Source organism: Rhinatrema bivittatum, chromosome 11 (genome assembly GCF_901001135.1).
Source record: "Rhinatrema bivittatum chromosome 11, aRhiBiv1.1, whole genome shotgun sequence".
Taxonomy (NCBI): domain Eukaryota; kingdom Metazoa; phylum Chordata; class Amphibia; order Gymnophiona; family Rhinatrematidae; genus Rhinatrema; species Rhinatrema bivittatum.
This window is the reverse complement of record NC_042625.1, coordinates 5,355,425-5,378,351: the sequence shown is the minus strand read 5'-3', so window position 1 is coordinate 5,378,351 and position 22,927 is coordinate 5,355,425. Positions and strand designations below refer to the sequence as shown.

Here is a 22,927-nt window from a genome sequence, read left to right as displayed (position 1 = left end):
GCATTTTTGCCTGATTTATATCGCCTCCCCACATCTGGTCATGGCAGTGATTTTCCCAGGCTAGGGCCTAGAACCCTGCAATCATCATACCTGAGAACTCTCCAGATTTGGCCCGGAGACTCTGGAATTCTAAAAGAATTACCGGGTCTCCGGGCCAATACCAGAAATTTCCGGGTGCTGCAGCAAAACCAATCTGCTTGGACCCGGAAAGAAGAAAGGAAATTCATTGGTCTTGCATGCCTGAAAAAGGAGGAACTCGACAGTGATTTCTACCATCTCCGGACCTTTTTAACTCTTAACTCGTCACACCACCTGCTCCTGCACAGCCTGTTTCCTGTATCCAGCCACTTGCACGCCCCATCCTGTTTGCCTTGGCCAATCGACATTGCGATTTCCTGCCTGTGCATCAAAAGAGGAGTAAGAAACAGGCAGCGTCCACTTCTGCAGCACAGGAGGAGAAGGAAGAGGCTGCTGCTGCTCCAGGAGCCCAAGTTAGAGTCTGCTGTTGCTAGTGTGTTTTGAAAGTGGGGGAGAGAGAATGAATGAGCATGTCTGTGAGAGTGAGGATGTATTTGTGTAGGAAGAAGAGATCTGAGAGTGTATTTAGGTGAGTAGGAGAAAGCTGAGTGCAAGTGAGCATGGGTGTGAGTGAGTGGACATGTGTGTATGGAACAGGGACAGAGAGAATGAGAATGTGAGTATTGCTGCCTGACATAAGAAAATTACAAACTGAGCCAGGAATTCCCTCCCTCTTCAGGTCTTACTCTTAAATTGAACATCTGGAGGGAAGTGGAGATCTGGAAAGGCCACCAGCAGTGTTTCCCTCTTCTTTTGCTCCTGGATCACCACGTCCAGATATGAGATCTTCTTGCGTAGCTCAGTTGTTGACTGCTCTAGAAGATATTTCGCCTGCTGCAGTTGTTCGGTCAGTGCCTGACAAATGGGGAACAAAATGATTACATTTTTCAGAATCCTTTTTTTATATACTACAATAACTAAAATTCTGACTATCTAGTTTGCAGATTTTCTTCACTTCAGTGAAAAAGCTGCTTTTTGCTTACTTGAAAGAGAAATGGGTTTGTTTTGTGCACACCATGACAGAAATGAACCTCACTTGTAAACCCGTGCAGGAGCGAATATGATACTTAGGAAACAGCTACTAAGAAAGAAACAATATCCAAGCATCTGAGCTGCAAGGAAGTTGGGGCAATGAAGAAGCACTATGGGTCGACCTAAAAAAAGATGACGGAGCGTCCATTTATACTGGAGTGGTTTACAGGCCTCCAAACCAAAAGGAAGAGCTGGACAGAGACCTGGTTGAAGACATCCTTAAGATAGGAAAGAAGGGAGAAGTGGTGATCGTTGGTGACTTTAATATGCCAGATGTAGACTGGAAAATCCCATCTGCAGAATCTAAAAATAGTAGAGCGATAGTGGATGCCATGCAAGTAACCTTGTTCAAACAAATGGTAATTGAAGCCACTAGAGAAGGCACTATACTCGACTTAGTGCTCACTAATGGAGATAATGTCTCTGATGTCCAGGTGGGTGCCCACCTCAGCACCAGTGATCATCAAACGGTATGGTTTAATATCACTAAAAGAATATGAAAAAGAACCACAAAGACCTGAGTTTTACAGTTCAAAAACACGGACTTTGAAGAAATGGGGAAATGCCTAGAGGAAGAACTAAAAGGCTGGGAGAACGAGAGAGATGTGGATCAGCAGTGGACCAATCTAAAAGGAGCAATTACCAAGGCAACTACTCTATATGTTAGAAGTGTAAAGAAAAGCAAAAGAAAAATGAAACCTATCTGGTTCTCAAAGGAGGTGGCTGACAAAATTAAGGCTAAAAGAACAGCATTCAAGAAATATAAAAGATCCCAAAGGGAGGAGCACAAAGAACAATATTTGATTCAACTGAGGGAGACAAAGAAATTAATCAAGTTGGCAAAAAGTCAAGCGGAAGAGAGGATTGCCAAGGAGATAAAAAATGGTGACAAAACATTTTTCAGATACATCAGTGAAAAGAGAAAAGTTCAAAGCGGTATAGTGAAATTGAAAGGTGGAAATGATCAATACGTGGAGAAAGACAAAGAAATGGCAGACATATTAAACGAATACTTCAGTTCTGTGTTCACTAAAGAAGACCCTGGAGAAGGACCATCTCTACACAACAAGAAACTGGAAGGAAGTGGAACAGACGAAAACCCTTTTACAGTAGAAAATGTATGGGAAGAGCTAAAGAATCTGAAAATGGACAAAGCCATGGGACCTGATGGGATTCATCCAAGGATACTGAGGGAGCTCAGAGATGTGCTGGTGGGTCCGATGTGTGACCTGTTCAATAGATCCCTAGAAACGGGAGTGGTGCCGAGTGATTGGAGAAGAGCGGTGGTGGTCCCGCTTCACAAGAGTGGGAACAGAGAGGAGGCTGGTAACTACAGACCGGTTAGCCTCACTTCGGTGGTGGGAAAAGTAATGGAGTCACTGTTGAAAGTGAGTATAGCGAACTATCTACAGTCCGGAGAATTACTGGACCTGAGGCAGCATGGATTCACCAGGGGAAGATCCTGTCAGACAAATCTGATTGACTTTTTTGACTGGGTAACCAAGGAATTGGATCGAGGAAGAGCGCTTGATGTCATCTACTTAGATTTCAGCAAAGCTTTTGTTACGGTTCCGCATAGGAGACTGGTGAATAAAACGAGAAGCTTAGGAGTGAGTGCCAAGTTGGTGACCTGGATTGCAAACTGGTTGACGGACAGAAGACAATGTGTGATGGTAAATGGAACTTTCTCTGAAGAGAGAGCGGTTTTAAGTGGTGTACCGCAAGGATCGGTGTTGGGACCGGTCCTGTTCAATATCCTTGTGAGCGACATTGCGGACGGGATAGAAGGTAAGATTTGTCTTTTTGCGGACGACACTAAGATCTGCAACAGAGTGGACACGCCGGAAGGAGTGGAGAGAATGAGACGGTATTTAAGGAAACTGGAAGAGTGGTCGAAGATATGGCAGCTGAGATTCAATGCCAAGAAGTGCAAAGTCATGCATATGGGGAGTGGAAATCCGAATGAACTGTATTCGATGGGGGGGGGGGGAAAGGCTGATGTGCACGGAGCAGGAGAGAGACCTTGGGGTAATAGTGTCTAATGATATGAAGTCTGCGAAACACTGCGACAAGGCGATAGCAAAAGCCAGAAGAATGCTGGGCTGCATAGAGAGAGGAATATCGAGTAAGAAAAGGGAAGTGATTATCCCCTTGTACAGGTCCTTGGTGAGGCCTCACCTGCAGTACTGTGTTCAGTTCTGGAGACAGTATCTACAAAGAGACAGAGACAAGATTGAAGCGGTACAGAGAAGGGCGACCAGAAAGGTGGAGGGTCTTCATCGGATGTCATACGAGGAGAGATTGAAGAATCTTACTATGTACACCCTGGAGGAAAGGAGGAGCAGGGGTGATATGATTCAGACTTTCAGATACTTGAAAAACTTTAACGATCCAAAGACAACGACAAACCTTTTCCGTCAGAAAAAAATCAGCAGAACCAGAGGTCACGAGCTGAGGCTCCAAGGAGGAAGACTAAGAACCAATGTCAGGAAGTATTTCTTCATGGAGAGAGTGGTGGATGCCTGGAATGCCCTTCCGGAGGAAGTGGTGAAGTTCAAAACTGTGAAGCACTTCAAAGGGGCATGGGATAAACACTGTGGATCCATCAGGTCTAGAGGACGCATATAAAGAGCAGGCAGCAAAACACTGCACGGAGCGGCAGTAGCCACAGAGGCATTCACGGAGCGGGATGCCAGTGGCCAGTGGTTGGTGTTCCACCTTCACGGAGCGGAAGGATGGAGGGCTGCCATCTCCCAATTAAAAAAAGAAAAAAAACAAACAAAATTAAAAAAAAACAAAAAAAAACAGGGATGGGTTCATGGGCTATAGGTATTACCAATTATTAGGCTTATTCAATTACCAATTATTAGGCTTTTCAATATTTGATGATAGTTAATCTGACTTTCAAGGCATACTTCACTTTCAATGCATATCCAGCATAGCTCCCTGCTTCAACGGCAGGGGAGAAGAAAAACTAATACTTCACGCATATCCAGCATTGCTCTCTGCTTCAACGGCAGAGAGCTATGCTACCTGCCACTTACCCAACTAATCAAACTTAATATTTCACTTGGAAGCAGCTCCATCACTGCTCTCTACATTAATAGTGGGGGTGAAAGGGAAATAGAACCAAAGGTTACTAAGAGCCAAGAGAAACAGATAAGTATGAGAAAAAAGAAGTGTGAAGCTTGCTGGGCAGACTGGATGGACCGATTGGTCTTCTTCTGCCGTCATTTCTATGTTTCTATGTTTATTAAGAGATAATGAACTGAAGAGAACTGTCTAGTTTGCCTAATAGAAGAAACGGCCCTGAAAATATCTCCAAGCACTTTCCAAAACCATCCAAGGCCCTTGGTATACTCTTCAGCATCCCTACTACCATAGCATCTTGGCTCCTTTGGAATGTCAGCTACCATTAAACTGAGGAATACCTGTGCTCAGATTTTCAAGTGTAGAAAACTTTCTCCATTTCTTGCCTTGGGGTTTGTCATTTATCTCACACTGTTGAGTCCAGTAAAGAAGATGTGATGCAGCCAAGGAAGCAATCACAGATCTACAGCAGTCTCCCTGTTTCTAATGGACATAGAGACTGACCTGCTGCTCATGTAACTGGGCTTGGACTTGCTGCTTTTGCTGCTCAATTTCCTTTATCTGTTTCTCTAACTTGGTTTTCTCCTCCTCGGCTTCATTTCTGCTGATCCTCAGCTCTTCGCATTCCAGGTCTAAGCTGTCCAGCTGCTGCAAGAGGGCTCTTTGTTTGGCTTGCAATGACTTAAAAAATTAAGAGAAGAAAATTATAGTGAAAGAGCTGACACTCATTCTTGGGAGCTTTGAATTTATTTATTTATTTTTTTTTTAGTATTTTCTCCTAAAAATGTTGGGGGAATAGGCAGGGTGGTATGTTTGTTTTGTGTTGCATAAGATTTAGGTATGTTTTACTGTGTATGTTGTCTTTAATCTGCTGAGATTGGTGGATTAGTGGAATAGATTTTACATATATCTCATTGAATTTATAGCCGACCACATAGATATGGACATCCCTGCCATTATCCTCGGGGACTTCAACCTCCACGTAGATACTATTCCCCTACCCCCCACCTAAAAAAAGCCTTTCTATCTTCCATTTCAGCTATGGGCTTTAAACAAATTATAACCAGCCACACCCACAAAGCAGGCCACACCCTCGACTTGATATTTATAAATTCCCACCTCCTCCCTGTTGACACACCTGCCTGCACCCCTGTCCCCTGGTCTGACCACTCACTTATAAAAACCAAACTTGCCATAAAGAAAACAACCTGCCCCAACCAATACTATAGAGTTCAGAAAACCCTGCACCAAAGATGATCTTATTCTCTCCCTCACTAATGCCCTCGATAATTTAGACCTTTCCAATGCCGACACCGCCCTCTCCTCCTGGAACAAGATAACCAATAACATCGCTGACAAAATTTGCCCATTAGTGTCTAAAGAACTAAGACCTGTATGTAACATAAAAAAACCTTGGTATTCCCCTGAACTAAAGATACTCAAAAAAGAATTAAGAGCTAAAGAAAAGAAATGGCGCAAGGATCCTTCCCCCACCCTGTTAGCCGCATACAATTACGCTCTCCATTCCTACAGAATTACCATCCTTAAAACAAAAAAAAACTACTACGCCCTTAAAATCCACAATTTCCAATATAATGCCAAAGCCCTCTTCTCATATGTCTCAGAGCTCACAAAAACGGCACCCCCCATCTCAGATAATGAAGCCAAAAGCAAATGCAACGAACTAGCAGACTTTTTCCATAACAAAATTGCAAAGCTTATGTTACGATTCCCTCCATCCACCCCCCACCCTAATGTCATTCCTAAAAATCCTATTATCACCCTGGACTCCGTCAAAACCACCTCCACTTTTGAAATAGAATCACAGCTAAAGAAAATGAAACCATCTTCACACCCATCTGACACTATCCCCACAAAATCTCTTTTGACCATCCCAGATATTATAGCTAAACCACTAGCAGAAATTATCAACTGCTCCCTCTCCCTTGGATCTGTTCCTACCACTTTGAAACAAGCCATCCTCAAACCCATTTTAAAGAAACCTAACCTAGACCCGTCAGACCCTTCAAACTTCTGGCCAATCTCTAAACTTCCGTTCCTAGCAAAACGTATAGAAAAGGTAGTTAACCTCCAACTCACTGATCACCTGGAAAAACATAATATTCTATTCCCATCCCAATTTGGCTTCCGTAAATTCTACAATACAGAAACCCTTCTAATATCCCTCACTGATACCCTACTCAAAGGATTAGACAAGGGCCAATCTTACATTCTAGCTATGCTAGACATTTCATTCGCTTTTGACACCATCAGTCACAACATTCTAATAGATCGTCTTTTTGAAATAGCATCACTGGAATAGCCCTTGGTTGGTTTGCATCCTTCCTCAACAACAGACACTACAAGGTCAGAATAGGCAATAACGATTCTAACCCCATTAACTTAACTCAAGGTATTCCCCAAGGCTCATCCCTCTCCCCGACCCTCTTCAATGTCTACCTCCTGCCCCTATGCCAACTCCTTGCTGACCTAGGTCTTACACATTATATCTACGCGGATGATGTCCAAATCCTCATCCCCATCACAGAATCCTTACCTAAATCCCTCAAGACCTGGGAAAACTGTCTCACTTCGATCAACCACCTCCTCACTAACCTCAATCTTGCCATCAACACTTCAAAAACAGAGCTCCTTATCATCTCTCCGGATCACTACAACCCCACTCCTTCAGACCCCCTCCTTTACTTTCTCACAGTATGTAAGAGACCTAGGCGTCATGTTAGACAGCCAACTCAACCTAAAAAAATTCATTAACACCACCACCAAAAATTGCTTCTACAAACTTCAGGTTCTAAAGAAACTAAGACCCCTCCTTCATCACAAAGACTTTTGGACAGTCCTTCTAGCCACATTACTCACTAAAGTCGACTACTGCAGCACACTACTCTTAGGCCTGCCCACGACTACCATCAAACTCCCTCCAAATGCTGCAAAACACTGTGGCTAGAATCCTTACCAACACCCGCAGAAAAGAACATATTACGCCAATTCTTAAAGACCTCCATTGGCTCCCGATCCCCTCTAGAATTCTCCATAAGAGTCTCACAATTATTCACAAAACTCTTCACAAACAGAATGTTCACTGGCTTAATGATTCCTTACACTACCATATCTCCAACAGACCCACCAGAGCAGCCTACAAAGGATCCCTTTTCACACCCTCTCCCAAACTCATCCAAAACATTTCCACCAAAGGACGAGCGCTATCCATAGTTGGACCATCTATATGGAACTCTATGCCCACCTGACGTGCGCCAAGAACATTTCACAAGGATGTTTAAGAAAAAACTAAAAACTTGGCTATTCAAACTGGCATTCCCATAAGCTCACCCCTCTACTCCCTTTGGTACTAGCTTCCCCAGTCCCCCCCATCCCTTTCCCCCCATCCTTACAACATGCAAGTTTATTTTTTATGCCTCAAGTTCATCTATAAACACCGTTCCTTGGTCCTCCTGACCCCCTTTATTCTCTCTCTTACACCCCATTTGTTCCTTTATCTTCCTGTTACATGTAACTTAATTTTCCTTTCCAAAGTTATGTTTTACCCATTCTTTGTAAACCGATGTGATATGCAAATGAATGTTGGTATAGAAAAGTTTTAAATAAATAAATAAATAAATAAATAAATAAGTAGAAATTGTGGAAATAAATAAGTATGCATTTTCAATACAGAGATGTACAAATATGTGTGAATAAGAAACTGCGTAGTGATGCAGCATGAAGAAATATCTTCATGGGGAACCTGTTGAGTTGGTGGACCCTTGAGCCAGCTGTAACAGATGGTGATGTGCTGAAGGGAGGCCCCCAGTGGAGGTTGCAACCGGTAGGCAGCCCGGGGCAGGAGACCAGAGGGATCTTCATCACTGGAAGCCAGAGATCCCCCCAGGAGGAGCCCGTGAGGACCCGAGCCGTTTGGACTTAGGTGAGGCCTCCTGAATGGAAGCGCAGGACTCAGAGGGTCGAACCGGAGTCAAAGCCAGGAACAAGCCGAAGTCAGGACTGCAACTTGAAACTCAGAACCGAGTGAACCTTGTTGCAAGGCAAGGTATGGGTCCAGCTGCAGGATTTAAATAACCCTGCAGCTTCTGATGTCATCTGGAGGCTGTCCTGCATTTTACCGTGCTGGGCCCTTTAAATCTTCAGCCCCTGCGCGTGCGCGAGCCTAGGGGGCGGGGCCCGACGTGGCGGATCGACAGCGTCTCCCTCAAGGAGGGAGCGCCACGGGAGAGGCCAGGATGGCCTTGCCGGACAGAGATGTCTTCCATCGGCCCGGGCCGGCCCCGAGGTAGGTGGAGAGACTGGGGCACGGCTCGGGACCGTAACAGTACCCCCTCTCTTACGCCCCCTTCCAGGGGGCTTGGGCTTCACAGGATGGTCCAAGTGGAACTGGCGAAGAAGACTCTTGTCCAGGATATTGGAAACTGACTCCAAAGTATTTTCCTCGGGGCCATATCCTTCCCAAGAGAGAAGGTATTCCCATCTTCTATGAAAGAACCGAACATCCAGGACCTCTTTTACTTGATAGATCACATCTGGCTCAGCAATGGATTTAGCGGAATCCGGAGGTTTGTCATGGAAGACTGACAGAATCAATGGCTTGAGTAAGGACACGTGGAAAACGTTGTGGATCCTTAAGGTGGGCGGAAGACGTAAACAATAGGAGACTGCTCCCACCCGTTCCACAATGGCAAATGAACCGATGTACGGAGGAGCCAAACGCATGGAAGGGATCCGTAGTTGGATTTTCTTGGTGCTTAACCATATCTTGTTCCCCGGGTGAAATACCGGTGCGGGGTGCCGCTGCCGATCTGCATATTTCTTTGAGTTAGCGGCGGTCTGTAGAAGCTTCTCCCAAGTGGACTTCCATAAGATATGTAGTTGTCGAGCAGAGATCTGCGCTGCTGGAGATGATACTGTCAGAGGCAAAGGTAATGGAGGTCTGAGTTGCTTCCCATAGACCACATGAAAAGGGGGCATGTTGGTGGCCGAATGGCGATGGAAGTTATATGAAAATTCTGCCCACGGCAGTAGGGCCACCCAGTCATCTTGTTGGTCCCCAACAAAGGCTTGAAGGAAGGCTTTCAAGGTTCTGTTCATGTGTTCCACTTGATCGTTGCCTTGTAGATGGAAGGCTGTAGGGAAGTCTAATTGAACCCCAAACTTCTTGCAGAGTGCTCTCCAATATTTGGCCATGAACTGTGATCCTCGGTCTGAAGAAATATGGAGAGGGAGTCCATGAAGGTGGAAGATATGCCAGGTAAAGAGTTGTGCCAGTTCAGGCGCACTTGGTAGCTTGACCAGGGGCACAAAATGAGCCATCTTTGAAAACCTGTCGACAGTCACCCATATCACCGTCTTACCCTCAGAGGAAGGCAGGTCCACTATGAAGTCCGTGGAGAGATGGGTCCATGGTTCGGTAGAAGTGGGTAACGGTTGGAGGAGGCCCCAGGGGCGACTGGGCAGAGGTTTCTGTTGAGCACAGCTAGGGCAAGAACTTACATAGAGAAGTACATCTTTCTTAACTTGTGGCCACCAGTAGTATCTGGTCAATAACTCCAAGGTCCGGGCGATGCCAGGATGGCCAGGAGTTAGTGAGTCATGGGGCCAAGACAGCATTTTCTTGCGCAGACGGGTAGGTACTACTGTCTTGCCCAAAGGTACAGCCATGGAGGCCGCCAGGAAGACTTTGGCTGGGCCCAAGATGTACTGACGTGATTTGGGGTGTCCTCAGTCTCAGCGGTGTGGGAGAGGGCGTTAGCCCAAACATTCTTACATGCAGGTCGGTAGCGAAGAAGAAAATTGAAGTGGCTAAAGAACAAAGACCAGCGAGCTTGCCGAAGGTTAAGGCTTTGGGCTCGACACAAACTCTTAAGTTTTTGTGATCAGTATAGACAATTACGGGATGTTGGGCCCCCTCAAGCCACTGGCGCAACTCTTCAAATGCCAGCTTAATGGCCAGTAATTCTTTGTCACTGATACTGTAGCTCATCTCTGCCGGGGAGAACTTCCTAGAGAAGTACGAGCATGGCAAGGATTTCCCTGTCCTGGATAGTTGGCTTAAGACCGCTCCTACTGCGATGTCAGATGCGTCGACTTCGACGATAAACTGGCATTGGAGGCAGACATCTAGAAGAAAGGCTCTCTTTAGTTCCTGAAAGGCCTCTTGCGCCGCTTGTGGCCAATTCCTGGGGTCAGCTCCTTTTCTCGTAAGAGTGGTGAGCGGAGCCACTATGCGAGAGTAGTGTGGTATGAATTGGTGGTAGAAGTTGGCGAAGCCAAGGAAACGCTGAAGAGCCTTCACTCCCACAGGGCGAAGCCAATCTTTGATAGCTGCCACCTTATCTGGGTCCATGCAGAAACCAGTGGAGGAGACGATGTACCCAAGAAAAGGCAGGGATGTTCACTCGAACTGACATTTCTCTAATTTGGCAAAGAGGCGGTTGTCTCTTAGCTTCTGTAGGACCTGTCGAGCATGTACACGATGTGTGGCCAAATCCTTGGAGTAGATCAGGACATCATCTAAATATATGATTACCGATGTATGCAACATATCCCTCAGCACCTCGTTCATGAGGTTTTGAAAAACCGCCGGGGCATTACACAAACCAAAAGGCATTTATTTTATTTATTTAACATTTTTCTATACCGTCGTTTGGTGGGAACCGTCACAACGGTTTACAATAAGGCACATAAAAATAAAGCTAACGTATCTTAGGTTACATAAGTGCCATTTAAGGGTCGGTAACATAGTTAGTAAATGAAATTAATTGGTAAGTGTAATGAGTCATTTCCAATTCACATTGTAACAGTTTAGGTTACTAGATTACCTTTATCATTGTACTTTCACCCTTTTGCTGAGGTTTAAAAGAATGAAACTTGATCTGATTAAAATTTACACATATTGATTTTGGTTATGTGTTTGTTGTTCAATTGCTTGTACCTGCTTTACCTTAAGTGCTATTCTCCTTTCTCTTTTTGGTACGCTAGTTTAAAGAGCCAGGTTTTTAGATTTTTTCTAAAGGTTTTGCTGTTGCTTTGTAGTCTCAACTCTGTGGGCATGGTGTTCCAAAGTTTGGGTCCTGCCAAGGATAGAGCTCTTTCTCTTACTTGTGTGAGTTCAGCTGTTTTGACTGATGGAATTGTGAGGAGTGCTTTGTTGGCTGATCTCAGGTTCCTATTTGGGACGTGTACACGAAGGGCTGTGTTCAGCCAGTCTGCTTTTTCATTGTGTATTAATTTATGTATGGTGCATAGTGTTTTGTACTGAATTCTTTGTTCAATGGGTAGCCAGTGTAATTCTGCCAGGGTTTCTGTGACTAGGTACTCGTAGTGCCCATCTCTAGTGTTGAAGGCGGTTTTCCACTCATCGCCAGGTTGTATCCTTACCAGGTTGTGGGCCCCCCGGAGATCCAATTTGGAGAAGATTTGAGCTCCTTGCAGACGGTCTAGGAGTTCCGGAATCAGCGGTAACAGGTACCTGTCACGTTTGGTTATGGTGTTCAGACCATGATAGTCAATACAAGGCCTGAGAGATCCATCTTTTTTAGCCACAAAAAAGAAGCCGGCTCCGGCCGGGGATTTGGAGAGTCGGATGAAGCCTCGGTCCAGGTTTTCTTGTATATAGCTAGACATAGCCTTGGTCTCCGGGAGGGACAAAGGGTACACGCGCCCCCTTGGGGGCATGGTACCTGGCAGTAGGTCAATGGAGCAATCGAAGGGTCGGTGTTCCGGAAGAAGTTCAGCTTTTTCTTTGGAAAATAGATTCGTGTAGTCCTGGTAAGGTTCGGGTATAGCAAGGGTAGTAGAGAGCAGTGGAACTCCAGATCGAGAGACCGTGGCTAAGCAGGAGCGGAAACAAGAGGTGCTCCAGGACGCAATTTGAAGAGTCTCCCAGTTGATCACCGGGGAGTGTGTTTGAAGTCACGGTAGACCCAACACAACCGGGTGGATAGATCTCTCTTGAATAAGGAACGATATTTCCTCCGTATGAAGAAGTCCCGTGCAGAGCGTCAATGGCTTGGTGCTGGTGGAAATGCTTCCCAGAAGAAGGATTCCCTGGATGGAGGATACTCGGAGTGGCAGGTGGAGTGGCTGAACTCCCAACTGCAGCTGTTGGAGAATAAAGTTCGCTCTGGAGTCCAGCAAGGCCAGGGCAGTGAACAAACCCCTAGGATATTCTAGGGTCACCGGTACGGTGAATTGAGGAGTGATATTCGCTTCTCCTAGGGTCAGCTCCCCGATAAGACCTAGGACCTGGCGTTTCCCGGCCGTTCACCACATTGAGCCAGGAAATGTCCTTTGTTGCCACAGTACAAACAAAGGCCCAAGGAATGTCGGCGAGTTCTCTCCTCCTGGGAGAGAGGACCTCATCCGAGCTGCATAGGTTCAGATGCTTGGTTGCCGGAGAGTTTCGGAGGAGATGTCATCGAGCGTGGAGAAGCAGGAACCGCATTAGTGATTCTCCGAGTGGGTCTCGCCTCGTGGCTATGTAACTGCAGCCGATGGTTGATCCTTCCTGCCAGATCTATCATGGAACCCAGGTCGCCGGGAAGCTCTCTTGCTGCTAGTTCATCCCGGAGGTGGGGAGACAGACCTTCCAAGAAAATCCTGTGGAGGCTGTCCTCTCTCCAGTCTAGCTCTGTGGCTAGGTGCGGAATTCGACCGCATATTCGGCAAGTGACCGAGTACCCTGACGTAAGCATAGTAGTTCCGTAGTTGCCGTGGACTTACGAGCAGGTTCATCGAAAATTTGCCTAAATGTAGCCACAAATTGTTCCAGGTCCCCCAAGATGGGGTCTTTATGTTCCCATAATGGCGACACCCAGACAAGAGCCCAGCTTTCCAACAGGGAGATGATGTAGCTGGTCTTGACTAGATCAGACGGGAACTGTGATGGAAGCAGGGTAAAGCGAACAAAGCACTGTTTAGCGTCCCCTGAATACCAAGAAGGGGGTGGAAGCTGCGTGGTTGTCACTGGTTCAAGGCTAGGCATCTGAGCAGGCACCGGCTGTGATAATGGAGGTGTAGCATCCATTCGGGTTGCCAGTCTTTCCATGGTGGCTGTCAGGACATGCCAGGGATGGCCTGGAGGCCAGCAAGGTCCGCCAGGTCCATGGCCTTGCAAACTGTTGAGTTCGTGGACCCTTGAGCCGGCTGTAACAGATGGTGACGCACTGGGGGGAGGCCCCCAGCGGAGGTTGCAACCGGTAGGCGGCCCAAGGCAGGAGATCACAGGGATCTTCACCACTGGAAGCCCGAGATCCCCCCAGGAGGAGCCCGTGAGGATCCGAGTTGCTTGGACTTACAAGATTTCCTGTGGGCGGCAGCTAGAGAGACTGTTACGCTCTCCTCCTCCAAAGGGGAGGAGTTAGCAATCTGCTGTCACTCACCCCGCCAGGAGGGCAGAGTTAGCAAGCTGTTCTGCTGTTCTCCTAAAAGGGAAAGGAGTAGCAATATGACATGACCTGCTCCTCCAGAGGGGAGGAGTTAGCTATCTGTAGATCTATTAGCGAACTGTTGTTACATGCTCCTGTAAGGAAAGGATGTAGCAATCTGATACCAATCTGCTAAGGAGTAACAATCTGTTATGGATCAACTCTCCAAGTAAGCGGAGTTGGCAATCTTGCATAATGATACTCTTCTGAGGAGAGGAGCTAACAATAGGTATATTGTACTTCGCTACTGAGATAGCAATCTATCAAGCCTCCGCTACGGAGTAGCAATCTGCATATATAAGCTGCTGGCAAGTCTCAAGTAAGAGGAGTAGCTGCCTATATAATACTTCCGTGAGCGTAGTTAGTGGTCTGTAGTGGTTGGCTCCCACAGGGTGACAATAGTGAAAGGAATGACCACTTGGAGGAAATGGTGAATCTCTGGGCCGATGACAGCGCCCCCAGGAGGAAATCCTGAGAGGAACCATCGGCTAGGCTAGAATATGAGATAAACACACTAGTTGTTTATTAGACTGGAAGCTGGACCACCAGGGGTGGCAGTAGTGAGTCGCTGTGTTCGGCAAGGCTGAAGTCCTTCTAATACTGGAATATAATCTCTGGGTCGCTGAGCTGTAGAGAGAGACTAGTAGTGAGTAGACAAGGTATACTGGATACAAGATGGTACACTCACAATAGTAGATGTCTGCAATGGTCTCTATGCCACAGAAAGTCTTCAGTATATTCAGGAACAGGAGCCGTAGGCGAGCACTGGTTCCCACAAACAGTCTGTAATATGAACTCACAATTGCTATATATGAAATGGCTTCTAGAGTAGAAGAGAGCCTGAAAAAGATTCTAGGAACATGGACCGTCATGGAGCGAGTACCGGTTCCTATCTGCAACCTTGCCAATGTAACTCTAGATCTCTGTACCTGCAATAACGTCTTGGACGGAAGGGAGTCTTCAGAGCAATAGGAATGTAGGCCCTCGTGGAGCGAGTACCGATTCCTATGTAATAGAACTCACTGTGTTCATGTCCGTGATCGCTTCCAGGCAATGAGGAGTCTTCCGAGTGTTCTGGCAATCTGAAATCAAGAAGAGAGAGAGGAGCCCCCGTGGAGCGGGTACTCCTGGTAAGTTTGAAAAGGCCGAGCAGTGGAGAAGGATTCCCCTCACTGACTTGGATCGTTGTTGCAAGTATTGTGGACTGCTGAAGCAAGTCCAGTTGGAGTTTCTTGCTAACTCTTTAGAGGTTAGCAAACAAAGACCTTTTAAAGTACAAATGGATGACGTCACTACGGGGGGACGCTCCCGAGGTTCGCGCCCTTGCTAGTACAAAGTCTGGAGCGCGTGCATGCACCCTTACGTCATTGGGAACATGGCAGATCCGTAGCATCAGGCCAGCCCGGGGGAACCGGGACCAAGAAGCGGAGAGAAGCCGAGGCTGCATCTGTCCGTCAGAGCTGAAGGGAATCGCATCCCAGGTAGAGAGGGTGGAGTGACGGGCGAGAGGAGGCACGAACGCAATAGAGATGTCCTGGAGAGAAGAAGAGGAAGCCGATGCCAGGAGGCCAACTGGAACTTCACCACTGGAAGCCTGAGATCCCCCCGGGAGGAGCCCGTGAGGACCCGAGCCGCTTGGACTTAGATGAGGCCTCCTGGATGGAAGCGCAGGACTCAGAGGATCGAACCGAATTCAAAGCCAGGAACAAGCCGAAGTCAGGACTGCAACTAAAAACTCAGAAGCGAGTGAACCTCATTGCAAGGCAAGGTATGGGCCCAGCTGCAGGGTTTAAATACCCCTGCAGCGTCTGACGACATCTGGAGGCTGTCTTGCATTTTTCCACGCTGGGCCCTTTAAATCTTCAGCCCCTGCACGCGTGTCTAGGGGGCAGGGCCCGACGTGGCGGATCAACGGCGTCTACCTCGAGGAAGGAGCGCCACAGGAGAGACCAGGACGGCCTTGCTGGACGTAGAGGTCTTCCAGCGGCCCGGGCCGGCCCTGAGGTAGGTGTAGGGACCGGGGCACAGCCCAGGACCATAACAGAACATTTTGGTCCTAAGGCCTGTCTGGATGATGGGCCACTGATGATCCAAAATATCCTCCTCAGAGCTCCAGCCAAGCAGTGGGAGAGAAGCCCCTAGTTCTACCCACTGCCTAAAGCTGTGGGGGGAGAGAGTGGGTACCCTGGAGTTACAGGCCAAGGACTTGGAAAGCCCATATGCACAGGAAGCATCCAACTAGCTGGATGTCACTTCTGGGACTGGACCCATCTCACCACTGTGGGTCAGGAAGTAGCCAGATGTGATCACATGCTGATCTAGATTCACTAACAAAATAAAGTACAATATTCAATATTGTACTATGCTTTATTTATATTTACTGATTTGGGTGATCTAATTATAGACCAGAGTGATGATATATACATCTTTTTAATTAAATAAAATAAGTAGTACAATGTGGTTTTAGTATTGTATGGAACACCATGATATAAATCACAACAATAGTGCAAATAAAGTCCTTGAAAATGAATCTATCAGATTATTTAAAAATGTTGCAAGTGTAATCGGAGAAAATTATTTTTCACTCAATGCACAATAAAGCTCTGGAATTTGTTGCCAGAGGATGTGGTTAGTGCAGTTAGTGGAGCTGGGTTAAAAAAAGGTTTGGATAAGTTCTTGGAGGAGAAGTCCATTAATGGCTATTAATCAATTATACTTAGGGAATAGCCACTGCTATTAATTGCATCAGTAGCATGGGATCTTCTTAGTGTTTGGGTAATTGCCAGGTTCTTATGGCCTGGATTGGCCTCTGTTGGAAACAGGATGCTGGGCTTGATGGACCCTTGGTCTGACCCAGCATGGCAATTTCTTATCTTCTTATATAAAATCAAATCATTTTAATTAGGACCTTCATATCACTGATCAAATTCATTTTAAGTTGCAAGCCAAATACATGGCAGAACGTTTTCTACAAAGGGGATATCCAATATCATGTATAAAGTTAGCATATTGCCAAGCTTTATATTCTAATAGAGATCATCTTTTTTTGCAAAAAACACTGGGAGAGGACTCAAACCAGCAAACTCTGGTTTTACGGCATACTTTAACATCAGTCTATATCAGCCATGCTATACCGAAACACTGGAACACCCGTCAAGAAATCCACCCCTTATTTAATGAACCTTTGCGTATTGCTTTTTCCAGGGGATATAATATCAGGGATCATGTAATACATGCCAGCCTTGATAACCCCCCAATATCAATGGAGGCATTCACAGAATGTCAAAGTTGTGAATTTTGTTCGCTTAAATTGTCTGAAGATACTATCTTATCATTAGGCCAACAAATTGTTTTACCTCAGGATATTTCCTGTAAAGCAACATTTGTAGTATATGCGATCACCTGCCCTTGCCGGATGATATATGTGGGCATGACTAAATGCTGAGTAAAAACGCATTTAATAGAACATAGAAGTTGCTTGAAAACTGAAAAAACAGAGGCTCTGTTGGTAGCCCATTTTGTAGAATTCCATCATCGTTTTGAGGAAATAAAATGGACTATTTTGGAATTCATACCTCCACACTGGAGAGGGGGAGATTGTGTCAAAAAACTCAGACAACACAAGCAGAGATGGATTTTCCAACTACAATCAATAACCCCAAAAGGTTTAAATAGAGATAGAGGGGGACTTATTCATGTGAGCCTGGTCTTTCCCATTATACGTCAATCTTCCTACGTGGAGGCAACGTTCCATACGTAAGTACACGAAAGCATTTAAAACTGATCCAGCATGGGACGCTTTCCCTTTGGGTAATTGACGCGCTAAAACGACTGCAGTGCATTGTAAGTAATTCTGAGCGCTTCTTGCGGTAATTTTCCCATTGTGTATGCCTGATTTTTCATTTTGAGTCTCTGTCTTACAGAGAAAAGATTAACTCGAATAACTGGATTACCAAATTTCTTGTTGGATAAAAATACCTTGGAGGGACCCTGAGGCAGCAGATGCAAAACATGGTATCATGTTGGACTCTAGATTCTGATGAAGGGGAAGTACTTTTATCTTATTCTCACTGAAAAATTAATATTAAAAAATTTTCAAAATTGGAAAAAACACTTTGAGTGTGGCCAGAAGATTAAAAATGTCTCTGAGCGGTGAAAATACTGAACAATATAAAACATTCAGCATCTGCGGGATGATATGACGGTCCTAATTAAATTGATTTGATTTTTAGATATACAGAACATCATTTGTATATTTGAGTTTTGAATTACCTAAGTACACTGGCAACATTTTAAAATAACACCATAATATAATACAGAATGGCACAATTGTTCACTAGAGGACACCAATTCCTGTTGGTCTAACCCACTTTCTCCTAGGGGCTTGATATGTCGTTCCATGGCCAGGCTTGTTTAGTATGTTCTTGTGTTTATGTTCTTGTGTGTTGGGATTTGGATAACACTCTGTAGTATGGCTTGGTTTGATTTCCAGAAAACTCTCACCGTCTCATGTTTGAGCATGCTCTCGATGCAGGCTTTTTCCTTGTCCAGCTCGATACTGGCATGGTGCAAGTCCTGGCTCTTGTTTTCCAGCTGACTTGTGAGCAATCTCACTCGATCTTCCAGAGCTAGCACTTCACTTTTGTCTGCCATTTCTGTTTTCATTTGATTCAGTAGTTTATCTTTAGTTAGCTCTGCGAATACATCCCATTGAAAGTGTAAACACTGAGGAGTAGGAAAGCTTGTGTCAAATCCTAAGAACCCTGTCCTAAACTTACCTCATAATGGGTGTTTTCAAGAAGTTAGATAGCATGGGAATAAGTTCTGAATATGATATATAATAAAGTAAAATATACAATGTGATATTTCTCTCACTCTATACGTAATGCCTTGCAAAACTCTTCATACCCTTATACATTTTTCTCATTCTGCTGTCTAAAAAATACAAATAAAAGTAAAAATTACAGGTGCATGGCCCAAAACAAAATTCTGTCTTAGATATATGCTAAGTTGCTTAATCATGAACCCTCTGATGGGAATTGGTTCACGACTCTGTAAAAATTGCAGGTGCATGGTCCAATGAAACTGAACGTCTCAGATAAAATGGTCCTTTTCTATTACCTTCCATTTCAAATTATAGGGCAGACCAATAATGTTATGAACCTTGCCCGCGGGTCCCCCCCGCGAGCAGGCATTGCTTACCTCTCTGCTGCCCGACGCGGCCGGTGCCACCGGAGTCGGGCCTTCAGCGCCCATCCAGCCTCCTCTTTACCGCAGTGAGCCGCGGACTTCACTTTGCCATCATGCGGCTGGGAGCCGCCGCCAACGTCATCCGGATCTTCGCGGCCAGGAGGCAACAGCCCGGGCTGGATTAGCGACTGGAGCCGCCTCTGGGGCCTCCTGCAGCGGCTGGAGCTGCTGCCGTCATTGGGGCCTGCTTCACAGGCCCAGCCCTGCGTCTGCGTTGAAGACGTCGGTGCAGACCGCTGTCCACGGTCCTGCACCAGCTCCTGCTCCTTCTTCCTAGGCGCGCGGCCGCGCCTCTCTTCAGTATTTAAAGGGCCAGACACAGGAAGTGTGCTGGCCCCACCTTTGGACTGATTTCCTGCCTAGCCCTATAAAAGGGCTGTCTTCGCATTACTTCTTCGCCTTGCATTGGAGTTACTTCACTCTGGAGGCTCCTACTTGCCAGAGCTCCGTCAGGTCTTCTTCATGGAGCTCCTCTTCGTTTCATCTTCATGTCATGTCATGTCAAGTCAAGTCTTCGTGCCTGAGGTCCTCGTCCAGGTGTCCTGGTGTTTTGTCTCCTGGTGTTTCGCCTCCTAGTGTCCTGCCCTTCTTGGGGTTCGCTTCAGTGCTCTTGAGCCTTCCTTTCTGCCGGCCGTGGATCTCCAGGTGACGCTTCTTCATCGTGGGAGATGCCGGCAGTGGACTCCGGTCCCTGCACTCCTGAGCTTCATGACCTGCCAGCCTTTGTGGTGCTTCGGGCGACATGTGGCTACGTTGTCGGAGTCCCACCTCGACTGGATTCTTCCCTGTGCTCGTCCTGTTCTCAGCGTGATCCGTGACCAGCCTCCTCGGGCTGTGTAGGGCGCGCAGTGGGACAGGGTGGTCTGCGACCAGCCCATTGGGTCCTCCCGTGAAGGTGGGCTGTGTAGGGCACCCTGAGAGACAGTGCCAATGTCCTTCCGCCCAGCTTCTCGTCTCGTCTGGACTTCGTCAAGTTCCTCGTCTCGTCCTGGATGCCGTTGCATCAGTCTTGGTGTCATGTCTTCGCTTCAACGTCTTGTTCTTGATGTTGTCGCATCGACCCTGGTCCGGGATGCCGTCGTATCGATCATTGGTCCGTGATGTCTTCGCATCAGCCTTGGTGTCATGTCCTCAAATACCTTGGTGTCATGTCTTGTTCCAGCCCTCGTCTCTGATGCCGTCCACATCAGCCTTGGTGTCATTTCTTCGTCTGCGATACCGTAGCATCGACCTTGGTGTTATGTCTTCTGCCCTCGACCTCAGGCCAGGCCTGCTGCTCCATGCCGATCTAAGCGGCAGGTCCGAAAGGGCTCGGAATAGTCGGAGGACCATTCAACTTCCAACATCATCATGTTGTTGGCCTTGGGAGCTTGCAGGCCTGGCAAAGGGTAAGACCGTCAGCCATGCTGGAACACGCTGTCAACCCTCGATTCGGCCCTGGATCCGTCTGGGGTCGGGTTGAGGCCCAAGGGCACACTAAAACACCCCTTTCTCAACAGAATGCAAGGCCTTTCGAGGCCGTTTACTTAACAAATAAGATATATAATACTTCTGCTCAAACAATAGTTCTTCCATCAGCTGGAAGCAGAGAATACTGGCTTTAACTCTCACTGCACCACATGTATTTACTTATTTATGACATTTGATATTCTGCCTTTTCCCAAAGTTGGTCTCAAGGTGGATTTCAATAACTTTAAATAAACAGAGGCAATAGAACAGTATAGTCAAATCAGAGTTTGCAATTAATGAAGCACTGGGATTCAGTATAGAAATCCCATTTCTGAACAGTTTCAAGACCCAGTTGTGTCCCTGTGTGTAACACAGTCCTCGTCTTCAGGCTTCAATAAACTGATCCCATGACCTATTTTTGACTATCAAAGGATTATAGAAGGGCCTAGTCATATGAAAACTGATTTGAAATTCAGTCCTCAGGATTTTTCCAATTATAATATTCAGAAGATTATCTCTTTGGAGCAATCTGTGAGGTCCTAGCCAGGGTGCTAAGTCAGCAGTTGGGAGAAGCAGTAGGTTCTGTAGATTCCCTTCCCAAGTTTTATTGAAAAAAAAAAAAAGAATGTTCTCTCTCTTCAACTGGATGAGGGGCTAAACCAAATTGTTCTGGATTGGAGTAGCAGAAAGCAAAAGAAACTAGGTGTTTGTTTTACTGAGTTACACAACATACTCTACACTTTCATTGACCAATTATAGAAATATTCAAAAAGTAATGGAGGTTGAAAAAAAAAAAATCAGTCTTGACTGCATAAGTCTTCACGCCTCTGGACTCAATACTTGGTGTAAGCTCCTTTTGCAGTAGTAGCAGCTATGAGTCATTAAGGATAAGTATCTACCAATTTTGCATAGTGGGATGGTGCAGTTTTTGCCTATTCTTCTTAGCAGATAGCTCAAGTTAGCTAGGAATCATCTATGAACTGCAGTCTTCAAATCTTACCACGCATTTTCTATTGGATTCAGATCTAGGCTTTGACTGAGCCACTTAAAAACATTCATCTTCTACTTGCTAGAGGCCGCCAATGAAGAGTGGGTAACTCGCCAGAATGATGGCTACTGCCTGGACACAATACCCTTATTCAATAAACATACACATGGTTACTGTGACTCCAACATCAATCTAAGCTTCAACAGCAAGAGGAAATGTGGAAAAAAGGATTTGCACTCACAAAGCCGGGAGTAGCTGGCTTGTTACGGTGGTTACTACCCCAAACCAAATGTGCCTGATACTTCACTTTCGATGCACATCCAGCATAGCTCTCTGCTCCAACGGCAGGAGAGAAGAAAAACTGATACTTCACGCATATCCAGCATAGCTCTCTGCTTCAACGGCAGGGGAAAAAAAAAACTGATACTTCACGCATATCCAGCATAGCTTCAACGGCAGGGGAGAAGAAAAAAGGATTCACACTCACAAAGCAGGGAGTAGCTGGCTTGTTACGGCGGTTACTACCCCAAACCAAATGTGCCTGATACTTCACTTTCGATGCATATCCAGCATAGCTCTCTGCTTCAACGGCAGGGGAGAAGAAAAACAACCAATAAGGGCTGTATAACATAGTCTGGGTTAAAACAAATAAGCATGGGTGTAGCTTGCTTATTGCAGCGGTTACTACCCCTATTACCCCTAACTAATCAAGCTAGATATTTCACTTGGATGCAGCTCCATCACTGCTCTCTACATTAATGGTGGGGGAGGAAGGGAAATAGAACCAAGAGCTAAAAGAAACAGATAAGTATGAGAGAAAAAATGTGTGAAGCTTGCTGGGCAGACTGGATGGGCCGTTTGGTCTTCTTCTGCCGTCATTTCTATGTTTCTATGTTATTGTTTTTGCTTTGTGCTTAAGATCAATGCCCTGCTGAAAGGTGAATCTTCTTCCCAATCCCAGTTCTATGACAGACTGGAACAAGTTTTCCTCTAGGATCTGCCTTTACTTTGTACTATCCATCTTTTCCTTGATCTTCACAAGTCTCCCTGTCCCCACTATTGCAAATTATCCCACAACATACTACGGCCATCACCACGCTTTATTGTAGGGATGGTGTTAGCAGGGTGATATTTAACACCATACATATTGCTTAGCATTAAGACCAAAAAGTTCCATTTTGGTCTCATCAGACCACAAAACCTTCTCCCACATGTGTGCAGTATCCCCTAAGTGTTTCTTTGCAAATGCAAGAAATGCTATGAGCTTATCATATGGTCTTTCTTCAGCAGTGGCTTTCTTCTTGCCAATCTCCCATACAGGCCATGTTTGTGGAATAATCTTGAAATTGTTTAACAGTCAACAGCCACATCTCTGTAGTAATTTTAAAGTAATCTAGGCCTTGCAGTGATCTTCCTCAGCAATTTCCTTAATCCAGGGCTACTGACTTTGGAGGGACAACCTGATCATGGCAGTGTCTTGGTGGCCCAAATCATTTCTGTTTTACAGTGATGGATCTGACAGTGTCCCAAATACACTGAAATGTTCTTGGGGGAAGACTATAATCTGCACCTTTGAATAATTTGA

General features: G+C 45.9%; 1 protein-coding gene across 5 annotated transcripts in view; it reads right to left on the bottom strand.

Moving 5' to 3' along the window:
* The window catches only part of CCDC157 (coiled-coil domain containing 157), a 158,080-nt gene that overhangs the window by 55,578 nt on the left and 79,575 nt on the right, over positions 1-22,927 (bottom strand). For 3 of the 5 annotated variants that reach the window (XM_029572039.1, XM_029572037.1, XM_029572036.1), the window contains exons 6-8: positions 18,159-18,349; positions 4,705-4,881; positions 765-933 (exon numbers count right to left, since the gene is read on the bottom strand). In XM_029572039.1, coding sequence (XP_029427899.1) covers positions 765-933; positions 4,705-4,881; positions 18,159-18,349 — 537 coding nt within the window. Of the gene's footprint in view, positions 1-764; positions 934-4,704; positions 4,882-18,158; positions 18,350-22,927 lie in introns of those variants that run through there. The other 2 variants (XR_003852046.1, XR_003852047.1) reach the window with 2 other exon arrangements.